Raw genomic sequence first — 27,761 nt, forward strand, 5'->3', positions numbered from 1 at the left:
CTGGTGTAGGACAAGTAAAATAAGATATGCTTACAGAAGCTTGCGTGCCGTTATCAAAGTCATCTTCAATTTCAGCATCTGCATCAGATCGTTTCATAGAACCAAAATGGTACGGTTCTTCGCCATGCTTATTATCATGAACTTTGGCTTCAATCAGAGAAAAGTCTGGAGATTTACTGCTAATTTCACTCACCGTTGCATTAGGATAAGGCGTACTACAAACAGGAAGTTTACTTTTCCTCAATAAGTTTTTCCTCTTTGCTGTTAATGGAATAGGTCGAGGCTTGTCGCAATTATTTCCTGTTGGATTGGATGATGATGATGCGGTAGAAATGACAAACGATCTGCTGTTCTTCGGCTGTGATGCACTTTCTGCACAAAATGATGAGGGTGTTGATATGTGTGGTGTTTGCTCAGTCACTGCATGAGGTGACACTTCAACGTGAGATTCTGTGGATTCACAAGATGCAATAGTGCTTATATATTCATATCTCAAAGGATCTATGGGAAGGATCACAGATGTGTTATACGTTTTTGGGGACTTACATGCCGCAGATGGATCATGTAACAGATCCTGTGGGTGAGAAATATTACCATTTTTCATGTCTTTATCCAATAATAATTTATTGGCATGATTATCTTTACATAGTGATGTTTCCCTTGATGATATAAGCACATGCTCAACATATTGAGATTTGTCTGAACTCACTGGTAATTTCTTATCCACTGAAAACATTGAAGATAGTGGCAGAATTTCAACAGATTTACCATTCGTTTCATTGATAGTGTCCCTCAGCTGTGGCGATGCTGCAGCAGAGGTTTCGGAAAGAGATTGAATCCACCTCCTGAAAATAAATTTTTTGGATTCTTTCATAGAACTGAGATTATCTAGTCTAGGTTTTTTGCAGTGTCTCCTCAGAGACACTATTTCATCGTTCTGATCGTGATTCCGTGTTCTTCCACCATTAACTTTCCCTATTTGATTCCCATCACTTTGAATTGAAGATTCATCTCCAAAAATTGATGACTGCTTCAGCGAACTTAACCTTCGATCAAGTCTCGAGTCCTTTAAGTTATTCAAACCTGTAGAATGACATTTGAATTTATTATGAATTCGTTCCACCTGAGGAATCTTGGTAGATGTACTAACTTTTTCCAAGTCTGTTGATGGGGTGGGTGACTTCATTTTCAATACCTGTGGTTCCTCTGAATTCTCTTCTTCTTTGTCCGCAACACAAAAATTATTTGACAGATCTGCAAAAGCCCATTTATTAAGCTTTTCAACCTTTTTATTTTGATCGTAAGAATGTTCCGTATCGTCTTCCGGAGAGCTTGGTGTATCAATATCCTCTTCCTTATCAGCTTTTTCACCAACATACCCAGTACATTCAACATTTTCTTTTGATACATTCAAAAAAGACTGCATGCTTGACAGTTTGTATGGAGCTGATTTGCGTCTTTTTGTTTGTTGTTCTTTGACATCCATCTTCTGGAACACAGAGAAGCCCAAAAACTCTTTGAGTGCTTCTGTAAAGAAAAATTGACCTAATTTAGAAATACAGTCAGAATAATTTTACCAGAATGCTAGCAGTATTATACAGAATCACCTTTCATTGTTGGAGTATCTAAAACTTCATATACATCACAAGATGAAAGTTGAGAAGAACAAATACTTAACTATTCCTTTAGAATTTCTATCGAAGAGAAATATAATCACAATCAAAACACTAACATACATTGTGTTCATTGTGTATATTACAGCAATGGTCGAGTGGTCATAGTGACGGATTCCCATCCCAATATCCCGGGTTCAAACCTCACCGTCACCACAGTGGTGGTCAGCCGAAATGGGATTACTGTGGTTCTCAACTTTGAGGTGTAAATGCAAGCCGATCTACCCGTTAAAAAAGTCTAGTCACAGAGAGCAACAGGCCTACAACAATATGATTATTCAATCATTACACTTCACTTCTAAAATATAGATGGCAGCACTCAAAAATCAGACAACACTAAATACACACTGAGACAGATTTTTTTTTCTTCTGAAGGAGGTTTTTTTTTTTTTTATGATTGGTTGTGTGCAAAATCACACTATAATCTCTGCTTGGGGGGGGGGGAGAATTAAAAGTTGAAAAAAATCTGAATTTTATATTTCCGATTTTTTTCTTTCTCTCGTTTTTTCTGGATCCAATGTTCAGATTTTATTTTTCTGTGCATATATTCACACTTTTTAATAATGGTGAATAATCTGTATGCAAAAATTTCTATCATCAATAATGCAATCTGAAGAAGTGGATGTTTCTGCACTCACACAATCTATGAATCTTTAAAAACTTATTGTTTATAAATTAATTTTGAAAATATTTTTTCCTATTCCAACCTTTCATTAAAAACAAAAGACAAGCTACGGATAAGACACAGTAATGCATAATCCGTACTAAGAAATTTTTGTTTTAAAAACATGAAGATTTACACATAGGAAAATAGGTAGATATTTTAAAAAAATTTCTCACTAAAAGTACTTTGTTCAAGGTAGTAGATGTTGCTTAGACGAAAACAAAAGAATAAGTTCTTAAAAAAAACACATGACCAACAACCTCTTCCATTCAATAAGATTCCATTGTTGGTGAATGAAATGGAGGCTTTTATACAAAAAGAACCAAGTGCCATTTTTAACATTTTCGAAATATATAGACATCTGAACTACTGAAAGCAGTGGGATTTTTTTATCTAAATAGAATCAAGTGACATATAGGTGATGCCATCTGTGTGCACCTGAACCAACTACCAAACTGAAGAGCTAGCTGAATCTAAGACAACTTTGAATAGCTTTTTCTCAGATTTGATTTATTGATGCTTTTGGTTCATTTTATATAAAAGCCATCCAAATGTGCACATGGTGAATGTATGTAGGGTGAGGCACTGAAAATTTTCATTATTTCCTTCTTGTCTTTCTTGATTTTTTTCCTGCTTAATTTTTTTCAGAAAATGACTAGGCAGCCTCCTGCCCTATACCAATCGGTAATTGATGTAATAAAAAAATTAGACTTCCTTTAAAGGAACGTAGACCATTTTAATTTTGAGGAGTCACTGAGAACGAGAAGTAACTTTGACCGCTCTTTTTGTAATGGTGAACAATGACTGTCCCTTGATTGCTTATGTGAAATCATTTCAGTTGAAAGCCATTAGTGTCTCAGCGTTATTCACCATCATCCCCCCCCCCCAAACCTCTAACAACCTTTAATTTTTCTAAATCTCTCTCATCTTTGCTCCCTTTTCACATTCTTCATTTTTTGAAACACATCATATGGCTAAGATATCTACTCTGTGCTGCTGTTAATCTCTCTGCGATGATGTAAAATGACCAAAAAATATGAGTAAAAGAAAGTTTAAGTTGGAAGCTATAAAAAGACTCTACAGACGCAAATAAAGATGGGACGAATATTCAGCTGCTGCTGGATATTCAGCCCTCTTGCCAAATATTCGGCCAAATACCTGTGCAAATATAAGCACACAAACTAATTTAAAAAATTATATAATTGGAATTTTTCTTATAAATTAACAATTTACTGATGATATTTTAGTGTGTGGTGTATATCCCATTCTATGCAAGAGGTTATGACTGGGCTAATTTCTAAGGGATAAGTCAAACATGAAACTAAAAATAGCATCCTACTATAGTAAGGTGGAAGTGAGCATGAATTACACAAGTTCACTAACTCAAGGATGTACCTAGACAAGAAATGTATTGAGCTACTGAAAGAGGTAAAGAACATCTAGAGTGTAAAAATAGGTCGTAAATTTTATGATGCGTTAATTACTTGAGATTAAAAAATGGTTGACATCCTTTTAATTTGGTGTGAAATTGTAAGAAGTGAAATTGATTCTGTAAGTTCAATATGTTCAGCTAACAAACATTTTTGATGATATGAATGCATGCACTAACATAAAATAGCCTCGTCATGAGCTGAATTTTTGCACCAATCATAATCAAAATTAATGTCACTAGGGCGCGATTTACTTGTGCTTATTTACTCGAAATCTTTTTCAGATGCATCCCTTTCTGAAATTCTCTGAACAATTTCATATAAAATGAAAGATTCAGCCAAAATAGAACATGCATTGCAAAAAAAAGGTAGCCTATGGTTACAGAGCATGCATTCTTTCAGTGCACGACTCTTAGCATCAAGCTGAACAGTCTGGGAGATTATCTTCTTCATCAACATGTATCAGACACAGAAATGAGCTGACCAAATCACAAATGGATGGGCACACTTATGAACTTGATTGGGCTGTGTCAACACTAGCGTTATAGTAGATTAAAACAGGTGTTGGTTGTGTACATAATGGAAAATCATCTTTCATTCTCATGTATATTCTTATTTATGCAATTTTGAAGCTGTTCATTCCCAGTCTTTAATCAGTTTTTGTCTTTTCTATAGCATTCCTTGGTGTTTTTAAAAACTTATCTTTAAATTTTGAGCAGAAGCTGGAACGAGAATCAAACAATTTTTTATAGAAAGCGATGGGAAATCATGTTTTGGCTAACAAATATGATTCTAGAGTAAATCATCTTTGTTAGCCGAGGTATCACTGTAACATTAAAATACAATATATCAACACTAAATTTGATTTCTAATATCATGAGAATAAAACTGTTTCAGTTACCAGTTTTTTAATGCTTTAAATAATAAATTACACAATTAAAATTCAATATCAATCATTTGAAATTACCAATAATTTTATTTTCACAATTAAAAATTCTAATTTTATTTGTAATTGTGATGAATTTCAAGAAAATTGATATTCGGCAAAACTGAATTTACATTAGATTACGATTTACATTAGCCGAATATTCTGTGTTCGGCCAAAATCACTATTCATTCCATCCCTAGATGCAAAACAATTAAAAATGTTGTAAGTACAATAAGTAAAAAATGCTCAAGTAAGAAATGTTTTTGCTTGCCTTTTTTTTAAGAGTAAAACCAACATTTACAGCATTTTTTATACCTAGATAATACAAGTTTTTTGATAATCTGAGGTGGCCTCAGTCTCATCCACTTGCATTATTGAGACCCTAATGTACATTATTCACAAAAAAAATTGACAATGCAAAATGTTATTACATATAGATGAATACCTTTTCTATCCCCTTCATGGAAGCCAGTAGAACAATTTCTCCATCCCTTTGATGCCAGATCAGAAATTTCTAAACATTTTTTGTTCATCAAGTTTTCATCTTTTCCAATTTCCTCTTCTTCGTCATCAGAAATGTGGACATGATCAGTGGCCTAAAATTCAATGATAATTCATTTATCTGTCTTATGCAAAAGATCGTGCAGGATTAAAAAAAACCCATACCTAATTTAATAAATTCACCATTTAATTGCAATGAAGAAAATACTGCGAATTTCACTTATAAAATAATTCTTTGTTTAAGAAGTTTAATTTCAGAACTCGTTTCTTTTTCTTATATAAAATCGCTGCTCAATTTTTTATGAACCGACATTTTTACAAACTAGTCATGATTCCAAACAATACAATCTTTTCTTTAGAGATGGATGATGATTTTTGCTCTGCCAAGGCGCATGAAATCAGGCTATCTGGATATTATGTGAACTTGGGGCGGGGGGAGTGTTATTGTCCCCACAGAGAATTGAACCCAGGACCTCTTGCATACTGGGCAAGCAAACTGATCATTATATAGACAACTTTTATATAGAAGGACCCAAGAGCCATTTTTAACATTTTTGTGATATATCGACATCTGGAATATTGAAAAAGAGTGGGATTTTTTTATTTAGATAGAACCAAGTGACATATAGACTATGATACCATCTGTGTGCACTTCAGCCAATTACCAAACTAAAGAGACAACTGAATCAAAGATAACTTGAAATAGCTTTTTCTGTTTTGATTTAATGGCGCTTGGTGCTTTTTATATGAAAGCCATCTATATCATATAGAGTGTGTGTTACTCAGAACTTTCATTTCGCAGGGATTGGCAAAGAGTAACATATGAATCACAAAATAATAATCAACATCATACAGTTGACTATATTTTGATAATACTAACCACTTTCTTTCTTTCGAACCAAGCTCAACTTCGGTCTATCGTCATAGACAATTTACTACCAAGTCATGCCAGCAGTGTGTGCGGATACCTAGTATTGTGTTTTGAATTTTCTCAGTGCTGCAATCTTAACTTATTGGGAATGAACAGAAATGATTGAATATTTGTACTACTGTAGGTCTCTGTGGCAAGACTTTTCAATAGGAGATTGGTTCACATTCACACTTTGAAGTTGGGAACCATAGAAAACCAACTACAGCCGATCACCAATATTAACTACTTTCTTTCTTTCCTTCAAACCAAGCACAACTCTGATCCACATCACCGTGGGCAATTTACTACCGATTGAGTTGTAGAGGAAGTGTAAATGTGTGTGCCTAACAGCCCAAGTGCATATATAGTGTGGTGTATGAAATGTTTATGCAACCATATACATTTCAAATTGCAAGTGAAGTGTAGTGATTGGATATTCGTACCATTGTTGCGAATATTGCGGCGTACCATTGCGGCCTGTTGCTCTCTGAGGCAAGACTTCTTAATGGAGAGATTGGCTCATATTATTTACCGTAATTATGATATTTACTACTTCACCCAATGTGTAACTCATAACCATTCATCTCAGAATTTCTAACAAATTGATATATAAAAAAATATGTTAAGTGTTTGGCTCAATATATTCATGATGTCAAAGTTATGAGTGTTTTGTTCTCGAGAAGAGCTGTCATCTATCTACAATATCGGAACACGATAAACTAAAAATTAGTCTTTTTGCAATCGCAACTGCTCTCACAATTTATCTATTGTAAACATTCCCTCTGAATGCGAGTTTTAACTATTTACTATCAATGGAGTTGTACTAGAGCAGTGATTCCCAATGTGGGAGATGGAAAGTTCCAGGGGGACGGTAGAAGCCACAGGTATAACATAGGATCCTATTGGCTAGATTGTATTGGGGGGCGATGGGAGAAAAAGGGTTGGGAAACTATGTAATAGAGTGTGTGTGGATACCTCTGTCTAAGCACATATAATAGTGTTTGAATTTTCAGTGCTACGAGTGAAGCGTAATAATTAAATGTTTATACTGTTGTAGGCCCGTTGCTTTCTGTGGCGAGACATTTTGGGGAGAGATTAGCTCGCATTTGCGGTTCAAAGTTGGTAACCATAGAAACAGCCAATCACTGATATCAGCTACTATTACTTCACCCAATGTGCACCTCATAACCATTCCTCTTGAAAGCTTATGAGGTTATATATTATTTATCCTAAGACCTCAACCATTTTTGTTAATCACACATTATGATTGCAATATCACAGTTCAACTGATTGTAAGATAAAACATAAATGAATAATTACATAACGTATTATATAGCATAAACATCAAATGTAAACTCGATCACTGCAATTAGAAACAAATAAATAAATTTTTGTTTTAAAAACAAGATTATACAAAAATGAAGTGATCTTTAATAAAATTTAATTAAATATATACATATAGAGTGGATTTTTTTACATTTTCTCTATGTTCAGTCATCTCAAAGAATTCCGAATATACTCTTCGATTTAACAACCGCTAAAAGTGAGCGATAAAATCGGAATTAAAATGTTAGAAAAATGCATTTAAGGATGATTAAATGCATTCATTTATTGATATAAATGCTTCCAAGTATCATTTCGATCGAGAACAAACCCAAATAACGAATGCTAATTCATGCACCTCGAGCAATAAATTGTAAACAAAACAGCTTCCACTGCGCGCCTTTAACAGGTTAATTTTGTGCATAGCAGACGCAACAAGTTTAGTGGACCGTCCGCCGACACAAAAAAAATAATTATTATAAGTGGGTGATAAAGAGAGACGTTTTAGGAAGAAAAATTCAAGATAAATTTTTCTGTTTTCAGTATTTTAAAATTTATGGTCGTAATTATTCTCATTAATTTAAAAATGGTAAATTTTTTTTAATATTTTTAACGGATTTGGCAACACTCTCGAAAATACCTTGACAGATTTGATGATTTTGTTCATTGTAGACGCACAAAGTATTTTGAACTTTTCACCATTTCAGGTGAATAATAATAATAGAAAAATGTTTAATAAAAGTGAATAACTTTATAATATCAAAATATAAAATTGGATATTTTTCACTCGGAAACATAAATTTATATCTATTCCTCACTATTTTGATATGATAATATTTTTTTGTTATAAGTTCGATATTTTTGGCAACACCTTTGAACACGTTTAAGGCGCGTCAGTTGAAGAGCAATGTTATTTTGAAGGGCTCGATGATTTTAAAAGACTACGTCGTTCAAATGCTTTGCGGCAGTCGCTAAAATAATCCTCTTAATGGTTTGACAAGCATGTCAGGAGTTGGCGCCGGCAGCAGCAGCGATGGAGGAGAATCGAGCTCTAGAACTTCATCCGTCGGAGATGAGCTGGGTGAGTGTAAACATTTGTTTTGAACTAACCATAGCGCATACTCAAAGTTTTCGAGTATTCACTATACTTCAACCAACGTCATTAAATTCATAGAAAGAGAAATATCACCTAGTTTTCATTTATATATGCGTGCATAGCCATAATGTGTTACATCACAACTTATCCTTGTTTCATTAAATTTCACAATAGAACCTGGAATGAGGTTTGAAATTTGTTTGCAATTGGTTAGTAGGAACAGCTTTGGTATAAGGAACAGGTTGGTGATTTTGTGCAACTTTTTTTTCCGACGCCAAATATGACCGACGTTCCGAGAAAAAGCCGCCAGACACTACGTGCGCTAGAAAAAAAAATCGCCAGCATAGAAAACAATAAAAACAAATGGTATAAACAAAAATAAGCTCTGGATTGTTTAAAAAATAAAACTGGATAAAAATAAATCAATCTGGGTTTAAGTAAAACCCGGACCGTTGTAAATAACAAATGAATCAGGGTTTAAATAAAACCCGGGCATTGTTTAAATAATAAATCGATCAGGGTTTAAATAAAACCCGGACATTGTTTAAATGAAGCCCAGACATTGTTTAAATGAAGCCCGGACCATTGTTTAAATAATAAATCCATCTGGGTTTAAATAAAGCCCAGACCGTTGTTTGAATAATAAATCGATCAAGGTTTATCATTGATAAAATCATAGATAGAACTATCATCATAGATAAAACCCGGGCATTGTTTAAAATAAAGCCCGGACCGTTGTTTAAATAATAAATCGATCACGGTTTGAATAAAACCCGGGCATTGTTTAAAATAAAGCCCAGACCGTTGTTTAAATGATAAATCGATCTGGGTTTAAAAAAAAACCGGACCGTTGTTTAAATAATGAAGCGATCAGGGTATAAATAAAATACGGGCACTGTTTAAATAAAGGGAACAATACAACCTTACCAGCGACGAAAATGTAATCCAAACACTCGGAACAAGCACAAATGACAAAATGGCTGTAGGGCTGTTTGAAAAGACGCGCTAAACAACTAACGCCACCTGGCAGAATTTTCCAGAACAACACCGAACTAGAGTGTCGCCAATGTGGCGTGTCCCTTATACCAAAGCTGTTCCGGTTAGTATATTGGATAGTATATTACCTATTATATTTAGTATATTTCTCTCTGCGACGTGACTTTTTAACAGGGAGATAGGTGAGAATGAGAACCGATTGCCCGTTAAAAAGTCTTACTACAGAGAGCAACAGGCCTACAATGGTATAATTATTCATTACACTTCACTCACTACGAGTTGAGAAAAATTCATAGTTAAAAAAAAAACTGATTGCAGATGACAGAACTATGCATAACAAGCATTGCACAGAAACAAACTTCATGGAAGGTTCATTATACATTCTAACATGTACCGATTTGTTAGAAGTTCCATAGAGGAATATGAACGAGGTGCGTGTCTGGTTTAGTAGTAGTGGCATATTACCTATATGATGTAAATTTGATGAATATTTGAACCTTAAGGAAGTAATAAATTCATAACCTCTTCCCAATTCTGGGAAGAATTGCCGTTTGAATTGTCTGAAAAATCGAAAGGCTTTCGATTTTTCAGCCGTATTAAAATCTTTCGATCGGAAATCTAATTCTTCAGATTTTTCGTATCTTCATAGAAAAATCCCTAAAAATAATCAAATTGAGCTTTGTTTGAATGAAAAATCCCTAAAAATTACTGTTCCAGTCCTTGCAATTTCAGGCTGACCTGTTTTCCTATGGAAAAATATAAGGAATCAGGATTTCAAGTAAGAAAAATCGGTAGGATGATCACCAAATATTATGGTTAAAGTAAGCAAATTGGGTAATTATTTCTAAAAAAAATCAGGACGGAAAAATGTGCCCCAGAAAAACTGGATTTATATATGGTTACCAGTCGTATTTAAAAAAAAAAATTCTCCCGTTTTTCCCTTTTATTTCTTAGACATGTTTTCTTTGATGCGGAATGTGTCATCAAGGGATAAACTACGCATTTTTCAAGTCTGAATTGGCTCCTATAGAGTTGGCTATGTCGTGTCATATTGTTTTTAGAACATCAAGTCAGTCCTGGAAACTTGGTCGCTGACGAGCTATTCTTAATGTGTGATTGTTTTATCTAAAAAAACAATAAAACCTTTTCACAGTTAGTCTGGTACAGTACTGGAAAAATCGCAAAAAAAAAAAAAATCAAGGTGCCAAAAAAAATTTTTTTTAAGTTTTTCCGACTTCAGAGTCTAGTGATCTGCTTTTGTGCTAGCAGAGCTGCTGCTATAAATTCCAAACATCTTGTGCTGCTCTCAACTTGCAGTTCAATAACTACACAAATGAAATTTTAAGTGCTAATGCCAATTTTTTTAGTCGCCATGGCGAAAAACCAGAAAATTAAAAAAAAAAAGTTAGGATAAGTAAAAAAAGAGGCCTAAAAGGGCTCTGAGTCAATGGTTGGAAACTACCACAAGACAAAGAATTGAATCAAGTATGATCTTTTGTGTATTAAAATTTGATTTCAAATTTTCAACTAAATATACTATATTGAATAATCATTAGCTGTTTCTCAGGATATTTTATCTCCTCATTGTATTTTAGTCCTATTTCTGGCAAAAACAATAAACAAGCCTTGGAAAACATTTCGAGTTACACCTCTACTTGGATTTAGTTATAATAAAAAGAAGCTAGAAATATATTCAAAGCATTTATCATCGTACATTGAAAGGGTGAGTATTTTTTGAATCTCTAATGTTAAATTTGAACAACTATATAGCAAGTTCCCAAGCTATAATAAATGAGCTTGGGAATGGAGCTATGCCCAAGCTCCATTTCAGGTTAATAGATTTTTAATTATTGATTCTGATTAAAAATTTTTATTTTTAATGAACTTTTGACAAATTGTTGTTATTAGATAGCTTTATTCTGGTTTTCCCCCCACCCATGTTTTTTCAGGTTGGGCGAAATAAGAGCAACTCTGATTGCGAAACCCATTTTAAAATTAACTCATCTTTTTTTGGTCATTTTGCAGGAAGAAAAAAAGAATGGTGCTGTGATGTTAGATAAGGATCCCAAATATAACGTATCAATAAACACTGTTGGTGCCCCACAAGGTGTGCTTATCTAGTCACTAATGAAATGAACAAACCATTTTAATTTCATTTTCTTTTTTTGAGTAGCTTACTATTCTGTATTTGTATGCATATATAGTATTTGCTAATGGATTAATTCTTTGTATAGAGTCACCACTCGGTTTTACAAAAACACATTTTTACAAATTACCCCAGTATTTTCCTACATATAATCCATAGTGGTATATAATCTGCATGAAAATTTTAAAGGAAAAAACAACGTATAATGCATGGCAGCATATTATCCCCAGGATTTTAAAAGTGTGTTTCAGTAATCAATTGTTACGCTAATTATTGAAGTTTATTTACAAAACAATAGCATTATTTGCACACAAAACAAAATTTAAAGTTCACATAAAAAACTTCAAATTCAGACTCATCTGAATCACAATTCATCTAATTCAAAAGAGATTCTCTTCATCTAGAGGATTTTCAGAGTCAGAATCACTGACAGAGTCCAAAGTTTTATGTCCACATTTTGTGAATGAACTCTTTATAGTCACCTCTTTCCAGGCATCACTAACAAACTGGCATACTTCAGCATTATAAGCTGGGCATACATTTCTGCCTTTTCTATAGGAGTGAACTTCTTCAATCATCCACTTTTTCCAATAGGCTCTAACTTTGCTTTAGAACAACCTGTTTGCATCTTAGTCAAACCGTTAGGTATGGAAAGACAAGCACCATAATTTTTGCAGGTATCTTTTACATACTCTTGAATATGAGCTTTCATTGAATCCATAACTAGGAGACCACGTGGCTTAAAAATGCTGCCTTTTCTTTTATGTATACACTATTTGTCCATGAAGTTATAGTTTCCTCATTCATCCACTCTTTCGGATTGTACCAAATTTCTAATCCTTTCTGAAAATTTTCTTTTTTTATTACTTGCAATTTGAACTGAACAGTGTAACTTATACATTTTGTTTTCAAAATTTCAAAATACGAAGAGAGTGTAACAAACAGTTTTTTCTTTCCAAACACTGCTCACTCAGACACTTTGCAGGCGTTATAAAACTGATGCAGTCAGCTCGCTGACCCGCGATCTCAAGTTTTTCTGATTGGGTGGGATATAAAGCAGCTGCAGAAAAAAATATTTGTTAATTGACTGGTTGTGTAGTCTATTAACGGCTGATAACATCATTTTCAGCCGATTGTCCACAGTGGTAGATAATCCAAATTTTTTTATATTTAACCACTTTTTTAACAGATCAGAAATCCGCAGATTATACGCAGGAAAATACAGTAGTCCTCTTTTAATCTCAAACAATACACTATGTCTTTAAATTTCTTTCCCATTTACAAAATTTTGATTTTTGAATTAATTGTTCTAGTCTGAGTTTTAAAACACTGTATAGGTTCATTGTGGGTTCATAAAAGAGGCAATCTATTTTTGATTATTTATGTGATATAAATAAAGATATTTTTAATTATTAACAAATTTCAAAACAAGACTTAATTCCTTAAAATTAGGTCTTGTTTTGAAATTTGAGCTTTCTCTAAGCTTTCCTGGAGCTGAAAGAGAGTTCTCAAAGCAGAATGTACCAAGAACTGCTGCGTATGTCACAAGCGTAACTCGACAGCATAAATATGTAAGGGTCAAGCATACACTCAGAACACACATTCCGGCATATGGCGATTTGTTAAAAATTCAGAAAAGGAATGTGTACGAGGTGCATGTTCAGTTAAGTAGTCCCCTAGAGGGACAGTGGGGGCCACGGTTGGTCTGGAGGTTAAGTAGTAGTAGCATAGAGCGTTGCTGCTGCAGAACAATTTCTGGGAAAAATTTGATAAAAGAGGGGAAAGAAATGCCTTTACGTAAAAAAAACTATTATGGGAATTTTTAATTGCATTACATTTTTTGCCAGCTGGGGGCTTGTTGCAGAACAGTTCAGCAGTTCTGTAAATACTGCAAAGCATCACAGGACTTTGTAAGACTGGATTAGGGAAAAATCTAGATAACAGCCCCAGCTCTACTGCAGCAGTTCTCAACAACCTTTTCTGACTCGCGGAGCCCTTTTTAGTATATTATTTATATGGCGGTACCCTTTAGGCCTTTTGTTTGTTTATCAAATTTATTGATTCATTTTATTATTCTCGAGTGGCCGCGGAGTCTCTGGAAAGTGCACACGGAGCACCGGTTGAGAACCGCTGCTCTACTGTAATATTTTTTTAGTGACTTTTAAAATTTTACAAATAACTTAAGTAAATTCCTAAAATTTTTCCACCTATTATTGGCTGAGAAGCCTCTTATTTTTGTCTATTTTTAACAGCTCTACAGGAATATTTACTCGTAACAAATTTTTCCCAAAAAATGGGTCTAGTCTTTCTTCATATCGAAATAAAGGGAAATCTACCACGCTTACCTCAAAGTTTTTAATTGCTATTACAAGCGTGAAAAAAAAACTATAATGAAAATTTTATCACAAGCATTTTATAAGAAATATCTTTTGCAATACAGTGGTGTCTTGAAACTAGACGTTCAAATTATTGGAACTACATATATACACATTTGCTTGAGAATGGATTAGTGTCTAATTGTAAGGCACCATTTTACATTATGGGGAAATTTTTATTATTTTTCCCCCTTATTTGTCATTACATGGCTTTTTGAAATATCAAATGTGATTAAATTTATATTTATATTGTTTTACAGCTGATAACAGAGCCATAAGTATATTAGTTTCTCCAGAGACAGTTCAAGGTGAGTTGTGAGTGTTGTGTGGAATGTATATCTAATGCATGCAGTGTATTATCTAATTCTTTACATTCTTGATTACTGAAGAAACAAAAGAAAAGCTGCATTAAACTTCAAAAACTTTTTCTGGATATTAAGTCAAGGTGAACTCGGAAAGAAAAGTCTGTTGGTCCTTACCCAGAATCTCAATAGACTTCTCTTTTTGAGTTCACCTTGGCATAATATAGAGCAAAAGTTCCTTTCCTTCATGTATTGGGATGAGAAAAACAATCTCACTCTCGCTACTTGACAAATAAATTGTGTTTCCATTTGAATTTATTTTGTTTGTATCAAAGATTAATTTTGTGAACTGCAATTTATAGCTGCATTAAATTCTATCACATTATTTCATTCTAAACCTTTCAGGTAAACAGGATTCTTTATTCAAAGCTGTGCTTGTTTCAGTGGAACGCAAGAAAGAATCGTGGGAAAATCACTGCAAACATGATTCATTCACTATACTGCCCTTGTTACTTGCTAATGGAAAGCCATTCTATGTGAATGCATTCGCCAAGTTTTTAGAGGTATGGATGAAAAAAAATCCAAAATATCTTTTTTCAAAAAACAGTTCAAATTTTTCAGTATATCTAAATTGGCTGCTGTGTGGTCATCATGCTGGACTCTTGTCCTGAGGATTCAGGTTCGAACCCTGTCAACAGTACAGTTGTGGTTGGCTAAAGTTGGTTTTCTGCTGTTTTATAGCTTTGAGACAGAATGTGAGCCGGTCTCCCATTTAAAAAAGTCTCTCCACAGAGCAGGTAAACCTACAGCGTCCCCCCCCCCCCAGTGCTGACAAAACAATGTTTCTGAGTATGCACATGCAGCCGTTCTTTTTCTTCAGTTTTTAAATCTGGTAACTTTACATTAGGGCTAAACATACACCCAGAATACACATTCCAGCATGTGTCAGTTCATGAGAAGTTCCATTGGGAAATATGTATGTTTTAGTCGTAGTATATCTCAATGATTGATTCCAAAATTTTTGCTTTCATCTGTCTTTCAACAAAAATGCAATAAACTTTGGTCCAAAATGTTTTTCAGTCACTGATAATGAAATTTCGAATGAAATAGAGTGTGGGTGGTGTTTTCCTTGAAAAAATTCATGTCAATCCTTCCAACTCCCATTTATATGTTATCTCTATCTGTTATGAGATCTTTTAAAAGTCATTAAAAACATTTTTTTCATTCCAAATTTCCAATCTCTCAGAAAATAAGGCTTCTGATAGACCACTAAATATGTTCTGCATTAAGAAATTCTGAGTTTTTGAATAAAAGTTTAATCGAGATTATATGAAGGGAATTATGGTGTATTTTGTTATATTTTGGACAGTATATCAAAGTATGGGACAGTATGTATAGTCCTAATTCTAATTTTGAGGAAGAAAAATTAACAAAAGACCAAAATGTATGTTTTTATAAGCACTTTGATCAAGAAAATATCTGTATGCCAGAGGGGTAAAAGATGTTACTTCCATTTTCGTCAATATTGAGATAACTCCATTAGTTTGCAGTACTTTCATTAAACTTTGAGGCGCGGATGCGGGCCAATCTCCTTGTTAAAAAGTCTCGCCACCAACAGGCTACAATGGTAAAATCTTTAATCATTACACTTCACTCATAGTTAAAAATATTGATGGCAGGTGAAAGCTCTACACATAACAAGCATTACACAGAAACAAACTTCATGTTAGGTTCACCATGCATGCACACAAATTTCATGTACCAATTCGTTAGAAATTCTGTAGAAGAATATGTATGAGGTGCATGTTTGGTTAAGTAGTAGTACTTTCGTTACGCTACACATAGGTATAGGACAGTGGTTTTCAAACTTTTGTCAACTCAGCTCTCATAACTGATTCATGGTTCATTTGCAGCTCCCAGAATAGTGTAGTAGATATTTTTCACTTATATAATTACCATTTAAAGCATAAATAGGCACAAAAAATATATTTCTAGCTCATCATGATGCCCCTGACAAATGTTGGAGACACACACTTTGAGAAACACTGGTATAGGATATTAAGTTCTCTCTCTCTTCCCCCCTCCCCATTTTGAAACAGAAATAAATAACAAAGATCAAATAAAGATAACAAAGAAATAACATATTCATAGTATTAAACAAGTTAGCTCCATAGAAAGACATACTAAATATATATATATTTATTTATTTAAATGGCTTCCCTGTAAAACTTTCCTTTTGCGAAATGATGCCCTTTAATTCCAGCATATAGATATGTTAATTTGCAATGAAAAATATTTTGACGAACAGGTAAATTAAGTGAATTCACCAAAATTAACTTCCACCTACAGGTCCCTCCCTCTATGCAGTGTAATTTCATCCAATTTTGAAAATTTGATTTTATGAATTGTAGCCGGTCAAATTCAACCTGGAGTTTGATGTTTCTTAAAAATGGGCTTGCAAATTGAAGATATGACATAGTTAAAATGACAACATCCATTAAAATTTTGATTCACCAGATCTCGCTAATCAACATCTTTTGATAATGTTGCTATCAGAATTTTTATTTTAAAAAAGATTCTAATGAGAAACTAGAATTGTCGTATTTGTGAGGGTATTCAGAATTCTCTTGTTACTGAAGTTTTCATAAAGAGACAAATAATGCAGCTTGTCACATGAATCTCTACTGTTTCATAAAAAAAAGTTATTGGCCTATCATGCCAGCAGGAAAAAAACATCCACACCCACTAGAATTAATCATAAGTACCTACTGAAGATAGAAGTTAAAAGTATTAACACTAGAAGGGCCGGCCTATACGTTATACCTAAAAAGGCCACTGACTTGTTTTGACTGCTGCTTCTGTTTAGTGCAATATATTTAATCACACAAAAGTTTTACAATAAAAAACACCAGGCACTATTCCACATGGTTAATTTGTTAATTTTGAAGAAATTCACCTTTTCGTAAGCATACGGGGTGTCCATAAGTAGACTTCCAACTATAAATATGAAAAATTAAAGGGTAACTGGACAAGATTTACCATGAAAAAAAGGATAGAATACATTGCATTTTCATCACCTCGTACATTGCTCCATTTTGGTGATATGTCCTCCATTTTTATATGTATATCAGTCTTTTTTAATCTATTTATTTAGTTGTTCGCTCAAGCTATGGATGTCATTTTATTATGCCACTGTAAATTTGCTTTATCAAAGAAAAATTAGAGCACTATTAAAATTTCATACTACAGATTAACTTACGAAAAATATACAGTTTAAAAAACAATACATCTTTGTCTTTCCTTTTTCGTCAGCATTATCTGATTTGGACCAGTCACTAATGGAATTACTTTCTCTTTCGGGTAGATATAACAGAAAATCATGATTTTCATTGTCAGAGTTTGCATCCTAAGTCTCCTCAGCCTTAGATTTATTATCTGAAATTCAGCACTGATAAAATTGGACTATTTTGTTCTAAAACATCCTTTTTCTAAGAGCCATTTCTACACGTTGTGAATGAACCTATGTTTTCTAGGAAGATTTCAAAGCAGATGGTGGGCACAGTCGCCCAGGTCTATAAGATACTCGCCTAAAGTACCAAAGGATGTTTAGAGGTGTCGCGAGTTCAATACCCAGTTCGTCCTTGTCAGAAAACTTTCCTGTCACAGGGATGCAATAGAAATGGCGACATGACCACAGAAAAAATTGCTACCGCAGGGAGTCCCTCATTGAGGGGTTAGCGCACCAACCTCTCTATCAGTATAAAACCAAGCCTGCCGTTCAGAATCAGAGATAAATTGTAGGACCCGGTCTAATTAGCCCTCGTGTGCAGAAAATGACTGTGGTGCAACAAAAATGATCAAAGCAGATGGTTGCACGAAGAGTTACGAAATGTCAAACCAAAACAAAATCTGAGCTTGGCAGGTATCAGAAAAAAAGTTTCCTCAACTTTGATAACAGTGGCTATAGCTAAATAATATATAGTGTTTTGATTGTGGATATATACTGGTCCTGCCGATAGACATTTTAGAGTACCCAGTAACACAATGCAAAACAAATGGTATTATTTCATTTATTTTTTCTTATTGATATGTTATTCCAGAATATTATGTTGTGTTGTGTGTGTGCCATCAGGGAATGATAAAGAATAAACCTAAAAAAGCAAAGGTTTACATTAACGCCACCACAAGGGGGAAAATATATCCAATTTACATATAGCAGCCGTTCTATGTGTATCTATCTCCCAAACAAAACCTTCAGTGTCTGCAAATTTTTGTACACAGAGATAAGTACAGAAATAATGAAAAATCACCAAAAATGGAGTGTGTTCGTCAAATACTGCCAAGATTATAACATTTTCAAAATCAAAAACCGTCAAAATGTGTTGATAGTGTTAATTAAATTCATTCATATTGCTTAAATTTACAAGATTTATTTAAAAGTTTGAATTCAATTCATTCAACAACAAAAAAATTACTTTGCTGCTGGAAGTTTGGTTTCTTTCTTATCCTTCTGGAAAAAAAAAAATTATCCCTATCTTACCCATGTTAAATCCAACTCACTTTATGCAATTTAATCTTGTGTGATTGATGATGATTTTGCATAACCAATTAATCATGTAAAGCGAGGGATGCCTGTAAAGTTTTCACTGTATTTAAAAAATTCTCTTGAATTATAATAAATTTATTTCCACTTTCTCTTGTAACATAGGTGAGTCAATGTAACATTATAGTTGGAAGAAAGAAATTTTAAGTTTGAAATAGGAAAATGTGTTTATAAAATTATTATTACCATGCTGTTAAAAAAATTTATCTTTATTACTTACATAAATTCAAGGGTTGTGTAAGGCTATCAGTATATTGTGCATATTCTTTGTCTTTCATGACAATGAGTGATTACTGTGTTATATTTTTTTGAAACTCATGGTTTTTAATGTTGAATTTTGTTATAATGGGGTTTGACTGAAAATTAAAATGTTTCATTTTGTTCAAAAACTGGATCACTTGTTGATGTTTTCTGTCATTTTTCTCATAGGGGGAATTTGGTTGCATTGTTCAGCCATTGAAATTTTCATCTTTTCAACTCATATTAATGGCAGCCATGTGGTTGGATGTGACGCCGGGTAAATTGAGTTCCATTTCATTCAGACTATCACAATAAAACATGTTCGATGAAATTCAGTGAAATCTCTATGTAAAGATTTTAGATGAAAAATCTCTAATTTGTGATTTCCATTATTCATGTGGAAAGTCTAAAAAAAAAAACCAATATCCTTACATATATGAGATTGTTGTTTTGTAGAAGTTTCACTGTTTTTGTAGTCTTTGATACACTATAATTTTACCACTTGTTTACTATCTTCCCCCTCTTCTTGCAAGTGTTTCATGCAGTTTAAAAAAAGATTTACGTGAAATTAAATAGTCATTTTCTTCAACGTTTTTAATACAGCCGATGTTCATTTTTATAAACCCATACTGACATGATAATTAGTTTGTGAATGGGAGAGAGGATACAAAAAATGTTTGAAATTAAAAAAATGAGTTATTCACAATTATTGATTACCAAAAAAAATCAAATTTTTGCTTGCTTCATTGCAAAATTTTGGTAAGTACAGGTTTCCATGGAATTGATGTAGGATTAACATTTCAAGCAAATCTCGCTTCTCCAAAATATTTTGGAGATGGAGAGAACAACTTGCCACAGAAACAAGTGTTCGGTTATCTTTGACTAAAGAGCTCAATGTAATTTTTAGAATCCCGTACTTTTTTGCAATTTCTGTCTTTGTGAGAGTTCACACATTAATTTCTTTCACGGAAAAAAAAATTCATCAGCTTGTCAAGCACATTATTTTCTATTTTGTTGACATTACAAAGAGGAAAATGGAAGAACAGCAGTTTGCCAACTCCTGAGTTCAATCAATTCTTGACTCAGAAATGGCCTTATCAATAAGCTAATGCATCATACAATTCATCAATCAAACCTCCAGTTCATTCTATCATAATGCACAAATAGTGAATTGTGATGTCAACGCATCTTCATTTCATGGTATTGTCCCCCCCCCCCCCCCCACAACCAATAATAATACCCTCTTCCTTTCTAACACACAAGTTTTCAAAATACCTGCATGTTGTTGATGACAAATTGATGAACTGTTTACCTCTCTCTTCTTCCTCTATTTCATCTTAAGATACACAAGACACATCTTTGCACGCAACATTCACATCTTCCAGATTGAAATTTACTTTTGATTACAATGAACTCTGAGGCAATGGGAAGAATAAAATAAAAATGAAAAAAATTGCAGAAGGAAAACAAAGTTTGTAAAATAGAGCAAATTTTAACATTAGCTCTATGGCATGCTGTTCAGGTAACCAGTTCGTATAAAAGCGAGTGCTCATAAATTAGAGGTTCATACAATCAAGTGCTGGCTGTACTTGCAGGCTGAGAATAGGCTAAATATTCTGTGAATCAACAAAAATGAGAGAAGTTTCCTAACCAGCTAAATGCTAAGACAGAAAGAGATTATGTACAGCGAAACCTGGCTACAAAGATAAATCCCTGTACAGTGATATTTTTCAAATTGTATTTAGAATTGCCTATAGTCTGTTTTCCTCTCGATACAACAATATCATTTATTGCATAAGTATAAGTTTCAGTATAAGCAAATGTTGACATGTGGGAAAATTCACAAGCAGTCAAACTGTGCTTCCCTCGACCGATTTCTTCAATTTTCATTATCCAAGGCTATTGGCTGCTGACTAATTTGTTAAACAGTAAATATCTGTAGAAATTAAAGTTAAAAAATTCAGTACCAATGTAAAAATTGTTTACCACTTAATATGAATTGTATTGTTCAACATTTAGAAACAGATTTCTTCAGAATGGTTTCTAGTAAAACATTCTAATATAAAAGTAATTTCTCTAATACCATACAAATGATTAGCAAAATTTGGGAAACAGTTTCATAACTGATATTGTAATTTCTGTAAATCAAGTCTTGAGCATGGTCGAGAAATTCTACAGCGATGCCCATTCGAGAACAATGGAATAATGTAACAGCTATGATCAATCATTAATTCTATGTGAATATTACTGATTAACTCATTTTACAGATCCAGTATAGATTGATTAGACAATTCAAACTGTTTTCAGTCCTCTTGAGTTTCAAATTGAACAAGTTCAGCTGTACTTTTAAATTCCACACCAGTTTTTGCTCTTTTGAGGCTGTCTGATAGCATTGCTATTTTGCACTATCTACCCTTTAAAAGTATTAATGAAGTTGTCTGGAAGCTACACTCTGTGTAGTGCACAAAAGTGCTGTGCAGTAAACCACTTTAGTGGAGAAAACAAAATTATTCATCAATTACAATTTTTTGCTGTGAATAAAAACTCATGAATGCATTTTTTTGAGGGGGAGGGGTGCGTGCTAACTATACCAATTCAGAAGAGATCCCAACAGCAGTATAAATTTGCCACACGAGCCGATCTCCCCATTAACATGTCTCGCCACAGAGAGCAACAGGTCTACAAATAGTATAAATATTCAATCATTACACTTGACTTCTGAAATATAGATGGCAGCACTGAAAAATCAAACAACTCTAGATATGCACCCAGACTGTTAGGTACACACACACTACTATTTTAACACAGTAATGTGTTAATTATTATGTGTGGTTAATTTTTCAAACTGATCAACACATAGGTGATTTCTGAAAATGAGTTGTGATTAATGTAATATAAATCATGGTCAACTTAAGCGGGTCCTAATATTTCAAGTTAAAGAGCTTTTTCCTCCATTGAATTTAGTATTGTGCCAACCATAATTTTCAATCAAGAAGACTTATATGCAAATTTAATCTTCTTTCATAATCATTTTCAATAACTTGATGGGAAAAATCTTTTTTGACCTTGACTTTAATTTTGATTGCTCTGTACAAGTAATTATCTTATTTTTCCTATAGAATCTGGTACCAAGCCTTTACTTCTACAATATAATACAACAGTAGAGGATTTGCCGGTAGCACAGCTTACCATGGAAGCAGCTTGTGCTCGAACGATATGGAATAGGCAAGTAACTACCCATTGGTATGCAAATAACGATAGCTATGAAATGATGAATTCTCATGTTTATTTATAATGCCAGACCCTTTGCCCCCCTCCCATTCATCATGATTCATCCAGTTCTTGTTTGAAATACTTTCAGGTTTTATGATGAAGAGTCAAGAGAAGTGACAATACATGAAATTCTTGGTTTCTATGAAGCTCTCATGACACATTATGAAAAAATTACTGGCATAGACCCAAGAGTAAGTTTCGTTATTTTTTTCACATTTAAACTATTATTAACTAATTCAGCTTTACTATTTACTAAATTGTAATTATTGTAACACTAGTTAGAAAAGTAGTAGTTGGAGTCAAAAACAATATCAGCATTAATGGTAGATCAAAACACTGGGCTTGTATAGCTTAGGCCTGTAGTATAGGTTTAATCTATAATGCATACAGAGCTACCCATAAATTCATTGATAATTTGAGTAAAATTATTTTCAGTTTTTAGTACTGTTAAAATTCTATCTAGCGATTCTTTCTATAATCACCTGTGTAATGATATTTATCTTTTCTGGTCCCCGCAGGGGTGTATGTAGGATTGACTTGTGGAAGGAGTGAAAAGAATTTCTTCAGGACAAATTTTGAGTGCTTACCTTCAAAAAACATTTAAATTAATAAATCGATGAAAATAGCATGTGAAAGTATTTTTCCTCGGTACTTTAATTCCCCCCGCCTGCATACGCCTTTCCTCAATTCTAGTACACTTCTGAGTGTTAATGTATTCAATCTGAAATGATAAATTTGGTGCTACAATATTTTTCTCTGGTCCCTTGAGTATCATTATACAATAGTCTTGCTGTTCGCGAAGTACAAACGGAAATTCTGCAACAGGCAACGCTAGGCTATTCCATGTATTCATGAACCTGTAAAGGTGCTTATACACTAGCTGTACTCAAGTTCTTTTGGGAGTAATAAATAAATACAGTCTGCCCTGCTTTAAATTGATATCAGTCACTCCAGCGTATGATATCAGATTAAGAGAGGTATTCTTTAGATCAATATTAATAAAGCTTCTGGAGCAAATCAAACATCAATGTAAAATAGAAAATACATTGAATAACAGGTTATTACGTAAATTACAAAAAAACATTCACTAAAAAATAATAAATTTTGTGCTTTCTATGGGCTGCGAAAAAATAAAATGATTAAATGCACTGAAGACAGTTTGGACAATTCGAGGCCAGTATTCACTCCCCAAATCCAGGTTTTTCATATGTTTTAATTGGCAACATATTTGCTGTAATTTTCAAATGTTTTTCATCTAATAAAATTATTATGTACATAGTAGTTAGTTAATATATATTTACAGTTTTCGTGTGAATCATCATATTCAATTAAGCTGGCAAAAAATTCTGAAACTATTTGATAAAGCTGGGAACTTTAATATTGTCTCTGTGGGTAAAATTTTGATTCCAGAGGATTTTATTCATATAAACTGATTAACCATTTTAAGGGATTTTTCCATCTTTATTCATATACTAACTATAATACCCGGCGCTGCCTGGGTTTTCTTCAATGAGGCTGTTTGGATCATGTGATATCTCCATCTTTCTTTGAGTAACATGCAAACCGTGCCTAAGTCAACCAATATGGCGACTTCCTGCGTGACTTCGGGAAATAAACAAATCCTGATTTAAAGAAACATAGAAACAAATATTTTTCCCCCTTTTTTAAGGGTCGCTCAGTATTTCAATGCCCCCGAACTTCAAGTTATTTATTTCTGCTTCTAGAAATGCTTAAAGTTGTGGAATTTCTTCGATGTACTTTACGGACCCATAATTAGTTTTAAAACAACCAAAACTATATGGATTTATGCAGTTGAATATCAAAAGATAATATGGAGAACTTAATTTTCACATGCTTGAGAAGATATAAATAAAAAGTTGAAATCAATGTTATTGTCTAGATATCCAACTCAAAAGTAGGTCCAGATAATTACTTCATATTTAATCTCCTGGGCTTTGTATATATCTCTAAGTGGACTCAATATTTCAAAAATCAAGACTTCTATACAGTTTTTAAAATTATTGTTGTGACAGAAAACATCACCAAATTTTTGCATTTCTACGGTGAAATCGGCAATTTTAACACTGATTTCTATGAGGATCACCCTTTTCCTGACCGTCAAAGCGATGCTGATGATGATTCAAAAAGCCTCATTACTGGGAGTATTGAAAATGTGTGGCAAACCATTATAAAGGCATATACACGTCTGAAACGCATTGCTAGGGAACCACGGTAACCAAAGTAAATGTTTGGAAAGTGATTGTTGAGGCCCAAAAGCCATTGTTGCCCGACAGTTTTTTGCTCATTTGGGGCATTTGCCCTGCTCTGGCGAAAATTTAAAGTAGCCTATCGTTTAAGTCGGGTCCCATTTGGTATATATGCAAAATTTGGTGACGATCGATCTAAAATTGTAGATTTGTATAGAGAACATAAACACACACACACAGAAAATCAATTTTACATACATATATATGGTGATAAATCTGGTTATCATATTATAACCAATTATTATGCATAATCACCGAGCATTTTGGTAAGTTTGATAAATTTTCCTAACAAGAGAAGGGTCCCAAGGTGTGGTTCTCAAAAAATTCAAGTGCATTCATCTCACCCAGAAACACACACACAAAAAAATTATTGGTGGAATGCAATTATTAAAATTAAAGCTGTACAAAACTATTGCAAATAACAGTTGACTACTCATCATCCATTGTGTTGCTTGACGATATCTATAAAAAATTTCTTTTCACTTTTTTTTACACTCTTTTTACACTCTTCCCCCTAGCTTTAATTTTTCTTTCCTTCCTCTTTTTCTATGCTGTACTTGGTCATGTGTTGATTGAATGACATCACTCTAGGGTTGTGGGATTTTTAAATTCATTCTTGGCCGCTATTGGCATTTTAAAAATATTAATATTTACAATATTTTGGAGTGATCTGTAATTCTGTCGTCGGATTTTTAAATATTTCTATGCACATCTAAATGAGTTGAATCACTGGTAATTTTTCAAAACTTTTTAAATCACTTTTACTGGCAATTATGCATAGTACTCAAGCATACACATGTATCATTAGAGATTGGGTGTTTGATCATAAAATTTTGTTATTATATTATGGTCAGATTATATTACACTAGTCTCATTTGGAATTTTTTTCATATTTATAAAACTCACCAATCACACTAGGGGTATTATGCATAATCACAGATAAATGTGATAAATTTCAAGTATATATCAAATTTACCAGGGACGCTTGGTTATTATATATGATAAATTTATTGAACATACCAAGAAAATTGGTAAGTATGCATAATAACCAATTATTTTATGTATAATTAATTTATCACCTTCACAATAACATGCACTTCATCTACACGTTTTTAACTCCCAATAACAATTGGCTGTGTTCTCCCTTATATAGATGTTACAAATCAAGATTTCTTTGGTGAAGGTACTCTTTTGGGTAAGCACCCATGCTTTCTTTGAATTTTTCGAGATTAGCCTGGAGGATGTGATTACAGTAAAGAATGTAGAATACAAAGAACTTCCCCAAAAAAGTCAAAGACCAATAAGCATGCTTGAGATGTATCTGTTGATGTGCTTAATGGGTTCTTAGGTAGCTTCTAGGCCAAAAACCACCTTGACATTGAGGAAAAACATAAAACTTTATACAAAAATGGAATGTCCAATGTTTTTCCAAATAGCACGTTGATCCTCCATGCTCATTTCAAAAAACTCACAGAGCATGAGTGTTTAATCAGAAGAGCACATCCAGCAAGGAACTCTCAACTTGGAGCATCTGTATAAGGAGGGATACATTGAAAATATCATGGTAATTACTTTTGGGGGCTAAAACATCAAGATAAAGTACATTTGGTAATGCAAATAGAAAAAGTTCCATCATTTTTTAAATTAAAATTTTAATTTTATTTTCTGTAGAACGTCCTGATATGCGACTTGTATTCCAAAAGCTATTTACAGTTTTTAAAATTATCAGTGTGGAAAGTTCTTTTCGGTTTGTCATTTTCAAAATTACAGTCAGCCAATGGTAAATCACTAATTCACAAATATTAATCTCCTCACCACAAAACCAAAGTTTTAGGGAAATAATCGTTTTCACAATTATTCAGGCCAAGCAAACAGAAATAACTTTTACCCAAACAAAAAGGTTTTTTGTTACATAAGTGTAATTGAAACTAACCAATTTCTATAGCGGTTAGAGCTTTATTAGCTAAAATGTTTCTAATTCGAAAGAGGTTCAGCCATCATTTATTTCAGAGAACACTTAATTTTTTACACAAATCTTGTGAATCTAGTCAGCTATAAAACTGCTGTCTTCTCAGATCAAAAACTCATTTAAGTTAACAGGTATGTGAAATCCAAATGGTGAAAATGTAAGAAGTCTAAACCATTCTGAAATTATTTGAATATATTTTTTTTAATGTCAGATATTTCTTTTCTATTACAGTATTTTGAGTTGGCTTCTATAGGCAACGCTGCAGCTTCAGTCCACAAAGATGGATTAGCTAAGGTATTCCGTGAACTTACTTCAGCAAGCTTCTAGTAATTCATTACCATAATTAATTTGATCATTCATATATATTATATTTTGTGTGTTTCAGTTCCTCAGTAGCGAAGCTGTCATGCGTGTTTTGAGGCATCTAACCGGTTTGGCTCAAGAATATGAAATCACGAAGCAGTGAACATCTATTCTTCATCTTCACTCGATCACCCCCTCATCACTCGATCAATTTCATAAACAAATTTATTGATTTTTTTTCCCTGTGCATGTTGTTTTCCCGCGTTTCATATCTGTCTTTTAACCACATGTGTTTCATTTTTTTTAAATGTCATCAGAATATAGACCTAGAAGTTCTGAAATTTTCTTTTATATTTTTACTATTTATTAAGTAAATTAACACATTTTAATTGACATACCAGTTTTATTGATGTTTTATTTGACCCTATACCCAGCATGCATATGTAAGCTGGAGAATTTTACTTTCACCTACCCCTCTAGTAAATTTTAGAAATGTATATTTGTATATATAATGATTTATTTTTAGTAGTGTATAGAATAAAAAAAATTATGAATTTCATTTTAATTCCACGTTTGGATTCATGCTATGTACAGTTGACATGTAAATTATTTCTTATAAGAAATGTACTTTTTAAAAAATTATAAGATTTCTCGCTGGTGCTTTTAAACATGATCTGTGGGACTGAAAATAACATATTTCCTGATTTTTGTTGTTCTCATCTGTATATATCAATGTTTTATAAATAAATTTGTATGAAAACA

The 27,761-nt window shown here is 33.2% G+C and overlaps 2 protein-coding genes across 4 annotated transcripts in view; one reads left to right on the forward strand and one right to left on the reverse strand.

The window, feature by feature from the left end:
• LOC149069115 (uncharacterized) overlaps positions 1–7,850 on the reverse strand; it is a 32,520-nt gene extending 24,670 nt beyond the window's left edge. The window contains exons 1-3 of one of the 2 annotated variants that reach the window (XM_089250895.1): positions 7,584–7,850; positions 5,141–5,291; positions 35–1,527 (exon numbers count right to left, since the gene is read on the reverse strand). In XM_089250895.1, coding sequence (XP_089107021.1) covers positions 35–1,527; positions 5,141–5,291; positions 7,584–7,604 — 1,665 coding nt within the window. In that variant the 5' untranslated portion in view covers positions 7,605–7,850. The remainder of the gene's footprint in view (positions 1–34; positions 1,528–5,140; positions 5,292–7,583) is intronic. The other variant, XM_089250896.1, reaches the window with a different exon arrangement.
• Positions 7,851–8,306: 456 nt separating this feature from the next.
• On the forward strand, positions 8,307–27,761 carry LOC149069116 (centromere protein L-like). 2 transcript variants are annotated; one of them, XM_089251117.1, is made up of 10 exons: positions 8,307–8,510; positions 11,117–11,244; positions 11,547–11,628; positions 14,303–14,350; positions 14,750–14,907; positions 19,377–19,464; positions 22,307–22,430; positions 22,549–22,651; positions 26,928–26,990; positions 27,082–27,761. In XM_089251117.1, the coding sequence occupies exons 1-10, from the start codon at positions 8,432–8,434 to the stop codon at positions 27,160–27,162; spliced, it is 954 nt and encodes a 317-aa protein (XP_089107243.1). In that variant the 5' UTR covers positions 8,307–8,431; the 3' UTR covers positions 27,163–27,761. The 2 variants fall into 2 exon arrangements, with proteins under 2 accessions (XP_089107243.1, XP_089107244.1); XM_089251118.1 differs by having other exon boundaries at positions 22,307–22,412.

Source organism: Pholcus phalangioides, unplaced genomic scaffold (genome assembly GCF_987345545.1).
Source record: "Pholcus phalangioides strain wild (caught in Gottingen) unplaced genomic scaffold, Ppha-v1.0 ptg000024l_1, whole genome shotgun sequence".
NCBI classification, from domain to species: Eukaryota; Metazoa; Arthropoda; class Arachnida; order Araneae; family Pholcidae; genus Pholcus; species Pholcus phalangioides.